The sequence below is a fragment of the Anomaloglossus baeobatrachus genome, chromosome 5 (genome assembly GCF_048569485.1).
Source record: "Anomaloglossus baeobatrachus isolate aAnoBae1 chromosome 5, aAnoBae1.hap1, whole genome shotgun sequence".
Classification (NCBI taxonomy): Eukaryota; Metazoa; Chordata; class Amphibia; order Anura; family Aromobatidae; genus Anomaloglossus; species Anomaloglossus baeobatrachus.
In genome coordinates this window covers 521,869,252-521,882,265 of record NC_134357.1, presented here as the reverse complement: position 1 = coordinate 521,882,265, position 13,014 = coordinate 521,869,252, and the positions used below count along the sequence as shown (strand labels likewise).

Below are 13,014 nucleotides of genomic sequence, written 5' to 3'. Positions count from 1 at the left end.
AAAAAGGAGGGTGCGAAAAAGAAAAAAGGGGGGGATCACCCCCGGAGACGCTACCTCCTCAAATTGACATAGCCAAATTCTGTGACCACTGGGCCATAGTGGTTCTAGAGAAGAACAAAAGGAAACAATCCTGCAGCCGTGAATATCTACCGATTATTGACCGGTGGCACTTGACCTTGAAAAAAGAAAAAGAAAAAAAGGAAGAAGTGGAAAGAAATTTTTCTTTTTTCTCTCTTTTTCCCTTATATTTCCGTAAAACTAAATTAAACATCCCCTGGATTTCTCCTCCTTGTAGCAGAGGTTGTAATTTAATTCAGCAGCACCAGGGTTTGTTGCTTGGTTCACTGCTCGTTCAGATCCAGCCACCAGCGGGCATCCTTCGGATTTTCAAAGAAAAAGATCTCGTTTAGTGCTGCCACTCTAAGGGGCACTTTGCACACTACGACATCGCAAGCCGATGCTTGCGATGCCAAGCGCGATAGTTCCTGCGCCCGTCGCAGCAGCGATATCATGGTGATAGCTGGCGTAGCGAACATTATCGCTACGCCAGCTTCACATGCACTCACCTGCCCTGCGACGTCGCTCTGGCCGGCGACCCACCTCCTTATTAAGGGGGCGGGTCGTGCGGCGTCATAATGACATCACACGGCAGGCGGCCAATAGAAGCGGAGGGGCGGAGATGAGCGGGACGTAAACATCCCGCCCACCTCCTTCCTTCCGCATAGCTGGCGTGAGCCGCAGGACACATTTAGGAGATGTTCCTCGCTCCTGCGGCATGTGTGATGCCGCTGGAACGAGGAACAACATCGTAACATCGGTCATTTCCAAATTTTGGAAATGACTGACGCTACACAGATGATACGATTATGACGATTTTGCGCTCGTTAATCGTATCAAAATGGCTTTACACACTACGATATCGTCTGCGACGCCGGATGTGCGTCACTTTCAATTTGACCCCACCGACATCGCAGCTGCGATGTCGTAGTGTGCAAAGTGCCCCTTAGCCTCGCGGGGTATAACATGGAGTAGGAGATATGCAGAGCCCTCAAGCACCGCTTTACATCGATGAAGCACGCCCTTCGCTTCGATATCTCCACGGAAAAATGAAAACTCTGTAACCGCTGACCATGACATCTCCCTTGTTGCGGGCTGCGCGTAGGATGGCATCTCTATCTCTATGGTGAAGCAGTTTAATCAAAAGGGAGGGGCTCCCGGTGGCAGTGGTCTTGTGGGGACTCTGTGTGCCCGTTCAACTGCGTAGAGTCGTGAAAGAACCTCATCACCAAATATCTTGTGCAGCCATTTCTCGAAAAATTCGGATGGATTTGTACCTTCCGTCTTCTCCGGGATTCCGATCACTCTCACATTGTTAATCCTCAGCCTGTTCTCTAATGCCTGCTTTACACCTTACGATCCAGCATACGATATCGTATGGGATCGTAACCGCCCCCATCGTATGTGCGGCACGTTCAGTTTTGTTGAATGTGCCGCACAAACGATTAACCCCTGTCACACGCACTTACCCGTCCATACGACCTCGATGTGGGTGGCGAACGTCCACTTCCTGGAGTGGGAGGGACGTTCGGTGTCACAGCGACGTCACGCGGCAGCCGGCCAATAGAAGCGAAGGGGTGGAGCTGAGCGGGACGTAAACATCCCGCCCACCTCCTTCCTTCCGCATTACCGGCCGGGAGCCACAGGACGCAGGTAAGATCTGTTCATCGTTCCCGGGGTGTCACACACTGCGATTATTGCTACCCCAGGTATGATGAACAATCTGACGTTCAATTCATGAGGAATGAACGACGTGTGTGCGATGAACGTTTTACCGTTCAATCGCAATCGCACGTAGCTGTTACACACTGCAATGTACCTTACGATGCCGGATGTGCGTCACTTACGACGTGACCCCGCCGACACATTGTAAGATTCATTGTAAGATTCATTGCAGCGTGTAAAGCGGGCTTAAGTCATCAGTTTTGTTCATCAGGGCTGCCAGCTGTTCATGATTGCTCACCTTTCTGGACACTTGTGGTAACTTGTCTTCCAAGTCACTTATTCTTCCTTCTGAAGCTGCCATTCTGTCGGATGCTTTTTGAAGGCCCTGCCGTCCTCCCCCTCCTTCTCCATTAACACAGCATACTGGCCCGGATTTATTAGTGATTCCTGCCTGCTCGAACCAGCTGGGCTTTGCACTGCTCCGTGGCTGCTTGTGCCTGTCGGACTTTGTGGTGCTTTGTACTTGTCCAAGTCTGCTGGGCCTTGTAGTGCTCCTTGTTTGCCAAAGGATACAGGGCTTTTTGTTACTCTGCACTTGCTCGAGTCTGCTGGGCTTTGTGGTGCCCCTTGTTTGCCTGAGGCTGCAGGGCTTTTTGATACTCCACACTTGCCTGAGTCTGCAGGGATGCGTGGGCTTGCCGAGCCTTGAGGTGCCTCCTGTGATGCCCTGGGTTTACTCGAGTCTGCTGCGCTCTGTAGTGCCCCCCCAGTGGAGGGGGTTCCCCCACCACCAGGAGCCCTTGCAAATCCCGCAAGCTTCACTGCCGCGTTTGCTGCCGCGCTCCTTCCCACCTTGACACGGTTTGCTGGCCAGCTCCATTTTGGGACTTTCCCCGCTCCGTGGCTGCTGCTTCCTGCTGCCGTCTGCTAATCCCTCCGGTCATGGCTCCGCATTTTGAGTTAGGTAATATGATCAGGGAGGTGTCCGGTGTCTATTTAGTTGGTAAGTTCAGTCCTGTGGGCCCAGTGGAATCAGTAGTTTGCAGCCTCCCCGGGAGCTCTCCTTCTATGCGTCCTCTCTCATGCCCGGTCAGGCCCCGCCCTCTGAGAAGGACAATCTTAGAAACGCCCACCATCCTTCTTTTTAACGAAAAAGAAACCAGCAGCCACCGGAGACGAGGATGGCCTAATGTGCCCTTTAGCCGAACTCTCTGTAATATACTTCTTGAGAGGTAACCTCTCGTGACCCATCAAGCAATACAGTCTGCACTTGGGCAACTTTGCCCCTGGCGTCATTATGGCGTTATGATGCAGTCATAAGGTTTATGCAGCGGCAACCCCTGACAACCCTTCTCAAAGAACACATCACCAAAATCTGAGAGAGGATCTGGAAGACTAGCGGTAACTGCCGAAATACAGGTTCCTAGATAGCGTTCTTTACAATATTTACTCCATTTAATTATATCTTGGGTTTTCCAATCAGCAGTGGGGTTATGTAATGCAAACCAGGGGAACCCTAATATAATTTTGGACAGGAAGGCCTTTACACACATAAGATATGAGCTCCGAATGGAAAAAGGTGACAAATCAATGGCAAAAATCCGTACTGGATTTGATAACTCCACCTCTAATCCAGAAGAACGAGCAAACTCTTCATCAATTATGTTTGCCCCTGAACCACTATCCAGAAAGACCATAATAGGGACATCTAGGCCCCCAACCTTAATCCTTGCGGGTATTGAACATTGAGGCACCATAGTGGAGGAAAACGTAAACCCAAATTGGAATTCCCCATCCCACCTGGGTCTAAAGGCTGCTTTACACGGTACGAGCGATTGTGAGATTTCACAATCGATCGTACCCGCCCCCGTCCTTTTTGCGTCACGGGCAAATCGCTGCCCGTGTCGCACAAAGTTAGTAACCCCCGTCACACATACTTACCTCTCGTGCGACCTCGCTGTGGGCGGCGAACATCCACTTCCTGGAGTGGGAGGGACGTTCGGCGTCACAGCGACATCACACGGCCGCCGGCCAATAGAAGCGGAGGGGCGGAGATGAGCGCGATGTAAACATCCCACCCACCTCCTTCCTTCCACATAGAGCCGGCGGCGGCCGCGGGAGGCAGGTGAGCTGCTCATCGTTCCCGTGGTGTCACACGGAGCGGCGTGTGCTACCACGGAAACGATGATCAACTAAATTAAACGATATTATGGAACCTAGCGAGCAGTACACGACTCACGATTTGTGAGCGATACTGCGTCGCTAGGAGGTGTCACACAGGCCGGCATCGCCAGCGATGCCGGATGTGCGTCACAAAAACCGTGACCCCAACGATCTATCGCACGATAGATTGTCTGGTGTAAAGCAGCCTTAACAGTTTTCCGACTGCCATTTTTACTTGGACAGGTAGGGGCAGGTAACCCCCTAATAAGTCCTGCACGGTCCTCCTTGACTTCACTCGACAGGTCAGGGGTGGGGACTTACGGGACTTTTCCGTCACCCTCCCCGGGGTGCCTCCCTGGAGGTCCCTTGGTAGCCCCATATCGTTAAAGTGTGGAAGGTAAGGCCCTACAGAATTCATCAGCTACTATGTGGTCCACCATAGCAGTGGGCGACAGTACCTCTGGCTGCAGCAATTTCTGTACCAGGTGTAGCAAGTTGTAACCTTGAGACCTGGCTGGTTTAGAAGAGTCAAACTCCCACTCATGTACTCACTGGGCCCGAACTAACACATTTAGGCCCCTTCAGCAGTCTGTTTTTAAACAGGTATAAGTCACACGTATTAATATAGTCATCCGTGTGACGTCCACGTTTGCATATTTGGACATCCATGTGACTGGTACCGGTAAAAAATGCATGATACTGAAATTAATGTTTTTTTTTAATGTGTAAAAGATGGGAAAAGCCGGAAAAATTATAGATAGATATAGAAAGATATAACAGATAAAATAGAGAGATATAAAGAAATAAAATAAGAAAGAACATATAAAATAGACAGAAAGAAAGAACAGATAGAATAGCTCAATAGATATAGCTAGCTTGGTCAGATGTTTTACAGCATTATGTTTTAAAAAAAAAGAAAAATAATAAAAAAAAATTACTTGGGGGGTCACCCCCAATTTTCATATCCAGCATAGGAACAGCAACAGCTATGGGCTGCAACCGTCAGCTCTCCGCTGTACCTTGGCTGGTTATTAAAAATAGAGGGGATCTCATGCTTAATCTTTTAAATTTATTTTTAAAAAAAATGACGAGGGGTCCCCTCCTTTTTATACTAAAACCGGCCACAGTACAGTAGACAACTGGGGGCTGATATTATTAGGGTGGGAAGGGCCATGGTTATTTGGCCCTTTCCAGCCTAACAGTAGCAGCCCACAGCCACCCAAGAAGTGGCGCATTTATTATTACCCCATTTGCGGTGGCAAATGGGGTAATATTTGCTGGGTTGATGCAATTAATAATCCACTAGTTGAAAAGAGAATAAAAAGTTTATTTGAACAAACCCCCCCCCCCCCAATTCCAGCCCTCCTTCACCAATTTATATATTAATTAAAAAAAAAAGTCCACCGTAATCCATTGTGAGGTCCCATGACGTTCCCCAAAAGCAAACCTGAAAAGACATAAAAAGAGAAAATTATTCAATAAATAAAGACAAGAGACACCACTCTTTTCCAATTTATTTCCTTTCCAAAGCCCTAATCCTGGTGTGCCGTAACCCAAATAAGGGGTCCCATGTCGATCCCATACTGCTGGCACAATCAATGGAGAACTTCTGTGTGGGCTTCCCTGCGGCGACCTGGACCTTATAAAGGTTTCCCAGGTCACGACAGGGGCGCCCTCAGCAGTGGGTGTGTGGGCGCAGCAGTGACATCAGGGGTTCATCGGAGTATCCAATGAACTCGGATGACCTCCTGACGACACCCCTGATGACCTCCTGATGACCTGGAAGCAGCAGCATTGCCGCAGTCCTGAGCATCGAGGACAGTATCGCTGGGGATAGGTGAGTATCCACCATCGTGTGTGCAGTGACGTCAGGAGGTCATCGGAGGATCCAATGAACTCGGTTGACCTCATGGTGACAGCCGCGCTACCGCGAGTGTTGCAGCAGTAACGTCATGGGTTCATCAGAGTTCACAATGAACTCTGATGAACCAGTGAAGACAGCAGGGCTGAAGACAGGCAAGTATAGAAGGGGGGCGTGGCCTGGACGGCAATGTGAAGAGACGTGTTTGTGGAGCTCTCCTGCAAACACCCTTGATAAATCCCTGAATACCGCTGTTATCACTGCCTCAGCCGGCTGTCAGGAAGATAAGGTGGTGAGGACTTGTCTGGGGTGAGTCTGGTGGATGCAGAGTGCCATGGTCCGTCGCAGGCAAAAAGATAATGGAGGCGGGAAAGTCCCCAGCTCTCAAGATGGTGCCATGATAAGGCAGGAAGCTGAGAAAGTTAATGCAGCCTGTCAGGAGAGGATGCAGATCACAGCAAGGCTAGAGAAGTTTGCCTGGACACCAGAGAAATCACTTCAGCATATAGATAACAGAGGTGAGATAGGAGAGGAGGGAGAAGACAATGCCAGCTCTGATGAGATGGGGGATGGTGAAAAGCAGCAAGATAATACAGAAGTGGAGGAAGCACATAGTGCAGAGGAGGCTACAGGAAACCCCACTTTAAAGGACATTTTTGCAGTGGTGTCTTTTTGTAAAGAAGCTCTGACTACCCTGACAAAGCAAGTTAAGGGATTACAGGCAGAGGTTGCTGACATTAAGAAAGACCTCAAGAAAGCCGATCTGAGAACAGCGGCTGTGGAGGAGAGAGTGGGGATAACAGAGGATCATATTACAAAACTACAAAAGTCTGAAAAAACATTTGCACAGCAGATAGCTGAAATCATGGCAAAAAATGATGATTTAGAGAACCGCTCTAGAAGAAATAACATCCGAATTGTCGGCATCCCTGAGAAAGCGGAAGGAAGAAACCCCACTGAATATGTAGAAGACTGGCTCAGGGGGAAAATGGGTGCTAATGTCTTATCCAAGCTCTATGCTGTGGAACGTGCACACAGAGTCCCGATGCAGCCACAACCAGCAGGCAGGGGCCCTCGCACTATGCTAGCCAAGCTCCTCAACTACAGAGACAGGGACACTATACTGCGAAAGGCAAGAGACATGGAGGATCTTATGATTGACGGCCAGAGAATTTCCATATACCCGGACTACTCCATTTCTGTTCAAAAGCTACGTATGACTTTTACAGGAGTAAAGAGGCGCCTGCGAGAGATGGGGGTGCAATACTCAATGATGTTCCCGGCAAAGCTAAGAGTGATGGCGTTGGAGCGGGTGCACTTTTTTACAACTCCGGAGGAAGCCATGCAGTGGTTGGACGCAAACGAAAAGCGGATCCGTTTGAAGGAATGAGCTGACTGAATCTGCAGTGTGTTGGAGAAGGCCGGCTGAGGCTCTACAACATCCTTAGGAGCTTACAGGGGACCCTTCTTGTTTTTTCATTTTTTTCTCCCCCTTTTTTTTTTTTTTATTTCTTTTTCCTCCTTCCCTTTGGGATTGAGGTAGTATGCAGGGGGAATGCGAAGGGTTTGATGTGAGCTTCGCAGGACATGGGGACTGCCTAATTAGGCGCGGTGGTGGTATTTACAATTTGAGATTCCAGTTTAATTACTGTTCGCCATTTTACTGTTATATTGTTTGAGTGGAATATGATTATACATAGACAGGGTGGGAGTGGAGAATTGTTGGAAAAGGGACGAGTTTTAAAATGTGTCTAAGAGGGGAAGGCGAGGGAGGTAGGGGGGAATTTAGTAGGGATTATGGACCAGGTTTGGAAAACCCGATGCTTCACGGGAGTACTCAAAAACATGAAGTGGTAGGGAGCAGGAGGGGAGGGGAGCAGGGGGGGAGGGGGGAAAGGGGTAGGGTGGAGGCAGCATGGGGAGATACTACAAGGTTTCATGGTTTTACTGGGTGGGATAATGGGGGATAGAATTAAGGTGTTGAGTTGGAATATTAGAGGGTTATCAGATAGGTCTAGGAGAGCGGCATTAATTAAATATGTTCAAGACCAGAACCCGTCAGTAATATGTCTACTAGAAACGCATCTCACAAAGGAGACAACACATGTTTTAAATAGGAGATGGGTGCAGAAGGCCTATCATTCCACTTTTTCCAACTATGCAAGGGGTGTATCACTGCTGATCCATAACTCTGTGCAATATGAAGAGATAGAAGTGTATGTGGATAAAGAGGGACAGTGTGTGGCCGTCAAGTGTAAAATATTTGGCAGACTCATGTGTATAGCTGCAATATATATACCACCTCCATATAAGTGCACCAAACTAAGGGAGATAAGGGAGTTCTCTGAGAAGGGGGGAGTAATCCCTTTTTTACTGGTGGGGGACTTCAATAATGTGATAGACCTGTACTGGGATAGGAGTAGTAGACCTCCAGGTATTCAGGATAGTTCTATGACTTCGTTTGGCACTCTTATTGGGGAACTTGGAATGGTGGATGCCCGGCGAGTGAGGAATGGGAGGATATCCTGCTTCTCTTGTTATTCGGCTTCGCATAACACTCTGTCCCGCATTGACATGGCTCTAGCTAGTGATCTGATGGATGCAATGATAGGCGACGTGCAATAGCTGACAAGAGTGATTTCAGATCATAGCCCAATTCTAGTGTCCATACGACGGGGGACCCTGACAGGGGGAAGGAGGGGAGAGTGGAAGCTTCATCCAGCATGGATCCGTCATATTAATATGGGGAATATAGAACGGGATCTTGGGGATTTCTTTATCCACAACGAGGGTAGCACTGGTCCGCTGGTGGTATGGGATGCGATGAAGGCATACCTCAGGGGGCTCCTGTTCAGGGATATCTGTAGACGTAAAACACAGACGAGGCAGGATGAGAAAGATAGCCTGGAGGCCTTAGATAAGGCAGAGCTGGAAGCAATCCGGAGTACTACTACGGACGCGAAGCAAAATCTTAGGCAGGCGCATGAACAGGTTAATAAGATGCTTTTGGAGAAGGCGGTAAGGAAGCAGGCATTCCAAAAATTGCATTTTTATGAGGAGGGGGAAAAAGTTGGTCATCTATTATCGGTCATAGCTGCAGCTCAAAGGAGTAGCTCATTTGTGCATGGTATGGACACGGTGGAGGGGACACAGGTCACTGAGGTTGAGGAGATCCTTGGGGTCTTTAAAGATTTCTATCGCACGCTATATTCTTCTAGCGGAGAGATGAGGGTGGAAGAGGTGGACTCATTTCTTGAGCGAGGTGAGCTTCCGGTGCTGTCTGTGGCGGATAGAGATAAATTGGAGTCACCTATTACTATTGATGAACTGGAGGACGCTCTGCATGGCATGAGCAATGACAAGGCACCGGGAGCAGACGGGCTACCAGCTGAAATTTATAAACAGTTAGAAGAAATCCTATTACCCAAACTATTGAAAGTCTTTGAGGTGGCAGAGGGGGAAGGTGTAGTGCCTGAATCTATGAGAGAAGCAATAATAGTAGTAATTCCTAAGGAGGATAAAAATCCGAGGCTTCCAGACTCATATAGACCCATCTCGTTATTAACAGCGGACGTGAAGCTTCTGGCTAAGGTGTTGTCAAACCGGCTGACTGGAGTTATATCTAACCTAATACATATGGACCAATCAGGGTTCATGGCCAATAGGTCAACAGCTGCTAATATCAGGAGATTATATCTTAATCTACAGTTGCCGCCTGACAACCCTGGCCGGAGGGTGATCGCTTCGCTAGATGCCCAGAAAGCGTTCGATAGTGTTGAGTGGGGGTATCTGTGGAAAGTGTTGCAGCATATGGGTTTTGGCCCACGGTTTGTAAAGTGGGTGCAGCTGTTGTATAATAGGCCTACTGCTAAAGTTAGAGTTAACGGTATGACCTCCTCAGCGTTTGAGTTGCACCGGGGAACGAGACAGGGCTGCCCACTATTGCCGCTCCTATTTGCTATTGCAATAGAGCCTCTGGCAGCGGCCATTAGGAAATCAAAGGAGATCCATGGATTTAAGTATGGGCATTTAGAGGAGAAAATAGCTCTTTATGCTGACGATTTATTACTTTTCTTGGGGGATCCATCAGCCTCATTGGATCATGCCATGCGGATAATAGAGAGATTTGGAGAAGTTTCGGGACTGACCATTAATTGGTCTAAATCAAGCCTCTTTAAAGTGGATGGGGAAGTAGCCTGGACAAATGAGGATACTGGGGCTAACAAATTGAAGAATGTGGACGAATTTAAATATCTAGGTATCCATATATCTCTGCCAGTAGAAAAATACATACAGGTGAACTTATGGCCTCTCCTTAAAAAATTGAGAGCCAAGGTGGATGCCTGGAACAAGCTACATTTGTCAGTTGTTGGAAGGGTTAATTTGCTAAAGATGGTAGTAATGCCTAAACTCCTATACATACTGCACAATGCCCCTGTTTGTATTTCAAGGAAAAGATTTAAAGGGATAAACTCGCTGTTTAGGGAACTGATGTGGGGTAAAAAGCAGCCTAGGGTGCGATTAGAGACTTTACAAAGGCCGAAGGATGAGGGGGGTCTAGCAATCCCAAATCCGGAATTGTATTATATAGCGGCGCAATGTCAACACCTCAGGGGTTGGTCTGATCGAGAGAAAGATGGGGGCATTAAAGAAGTACTGGAATACATTGTGGGTAGAAGTCCATTGGTAATGGGACTAGAGGATGGTGCGGTGGGGCTCCTGGGTAGAACATCTCCTACAATGGCACTTATAAATAAGACCTGGGATAGGCTGAAAAGGGTGAGAGGGGTGACCCGGTTAACTAAGTTTACACCTATCTGGGATAACAGTAATCTCCCGGAGATTCAGAAAATGGGGAATATTGAGGAGTGGAGACGCAAGGGTGTAGTATACATGCATCAGATATTGGACGGAGGAATTCTGAAATCGTTCCCACAGTTACAGAGTGAGTTTCAGTTACCGGCGTCCGGCTGGCTTCACTACAGTCAATTAAAACATGCGATTGCAGCCCAAGCGGCTAAACAAAGTGTGGCCATACAGACTGACCTGGTACTGGAGTATGTGTGTGTAAGGGCGGAGGAAGCACTAAAGGGATCATTTCTGGCACATATAAAGATATACTACATACCTTTCTTTTAGACTACCCAATTAAAGCTAAATCTAAATGGGAGGAGGAAGTTGGGCCGATAACGGAGGAGGTGTGGGAGAGTATCCTGGAGTATGTCCCTAAACTTTCCATGAGCGAACCGGCCAGACTGTCTCACCTATACGTGATTCACCGGGTATATAGGTCTCCCTTACTGATGTTTAAAATGGGGTTGAAAAGGAATTCGGAGTGTCCAAGGTGTCAGGGATCTGACGCAGGTATTTTTCACATGATGTGGTCTTGTCCGAGACTGGTCTCCTTTTGGACTAAGGTTATCCACAAGATAGGAAGAACATATGGGTGTGTCCTCCCCAGGGAACCAGTGATATGCCTATTGGGATATGTTGAGGAGCTTGGGGTGGAAAATACTATGAAAATTGTCATTGCTAGACTGCTATATGCGGCAAGAAAGCTAATCGCCAGGTCCTGGATTAAAAAAGACCCCCTGACCAGGGGAGAGTACATTAAAAGGGTGAAATGTATTCTTCAGCTGGAACAGGGAGTGTATGAAAGAAGGGGGAATGTTAAAATGTTTGAGAAGCTATGGTCTCCTTGGCTGCAATGCTGATAGGACGAGTGATGGACCAGTAAACTGGTCTGGGACCGGGATAGCCGTCTGAGACCTCTGATGTGTGTGTTTTGTTTTATTTGTGTTACTAGTTGTTCCTCCTGCACAACGGGATGGTTGCTATACTACAGTTGAAGGGTATCCTAAGTGTGTACTAAATGGGATGTAGTATCGGGGAGAAGTGTTGCTGCCGGGGTGGGGGAGGGGGCGGGAGGGGGAGTTAAAGGGGTAATAGATGTGATAAATTTAATTTGGATACCGATTTGTTATTCTGTTGTATGTATTCTGTTTTAATAAAAAAGTATCTGATTTAAAAAAAAAAAAAAAAAGTATAGAAAATCATTGCAAAGACACGTGTTTTCTCCGGTATGTGTCACAGTGATGTCACACGGATCACTTCCGGGTGTGATCTGAGTGACACTCGTGCTGCCGGAGAAAAAAACGGACACGACTCAGTGTGTATGTGCGGGGCCACATGGTGAAAACATGGCCATGTGAGTACACCATAGAATGACATGGGTACGTGTGGCATCCGTGTTAAAAACTGATGTAACACGTACCTGAAACACGGACGTCTGAAATGGTCCTTACACCCACTCTTGCCAGGATCTCACCATTGACGACTGCGTAGTCCTTTGCTTGCTATCCCGGCAGGTCACTATAGGCCTTCTGGGGTCCTGCTACCAGAAATAGGGTGACTATTTCCACCCATTTGTCCTGGGATAGTCCCTCTTTCTTGGCCAGATAGGATTCAACGTCGTTAGTGGCCTCCATTTCAGGGATTGCCATATGGACAGCTTTCCTGGCATCGCGAATTACCGGTGTAGCTCCTGCTGCCTGTGACAACATCATGTGCTATATCAGCAGCTGTTTAGTCTCCTGCTGCTGATGATTAGCCCCCTCCTGCCACTGATTAGCCTTCTCCTGTCACTGAGCAGCCTCCTTGTGTCACCAAGTAGTCTCCTGATTCAATAAATGCTGCTGCAGCGTGGCCTCCAAAAGTGCTTTCACAGCATCCTCCATCTCCGCAGATGACGCGAACTGGGTTTGAGAGAAACCTTTCACCCAGGACATACACTGGTGCCCAGCCAGAAGTGCAAAAAGTGACCAATTGTGCCAGTCTCACTGCATTTACCAGCATTCTCCACCAATTGTGGGGATTCAGCTCTGGTAGGCGATGGCAGGAATGCAGTCAAGAGGCACACACCAGCTTTCAGTCCATAAAAGGGTCAGTGTTTTATTCACACATACAAAACCCCATAAAAATACAGTCTTACTTTAGAGCAGCGAAAACAAAGGAAAAAGTTCAGCTTGGAATACAGCACAGCATCAGTCCCAGTAGAAACAGCTCTCCAGGCCAACCACCCACACTGAGAAGTTTTGGCTGCTTTTTTTATGCTGTGCTGATCATACACCTGTGCTCATCAGCCCTTGCCTCAAGAACAGGACTAGCAGAGAAGATCTAGGCCAGGATTAATATCTTCACTGCTGCTAACCAGCGCACAGAGAACATGCTAGGCTGGATATAGCTCACATCAATTACCACACCCTTTA

The 13,014-nt window shown here is 47.9% G+C and overlaps 1 protein-coding gene across 1 annotated transcript in view; it reads right to left on the bottom strand.

Moving 5' to 3' along the window:
* LOC142312879 (uncharacterized) overlaps positions 1-13,014 on the bottom strand; it is a 266,832-nt gene that overhangs the window by 54,544 nt on the left and 199,274 nt on the right. The window contains exon 37 of the mRNA XM_075351863.1: positions 2,021-2,439. Within this exon, the coding sequence (XP_075207978.1) occupies positions 2,021-2,439 (419 nt within the window). The remainder of the gene's footprint in view (positions 1-2,020; positions 2,440-13,014) is intronic.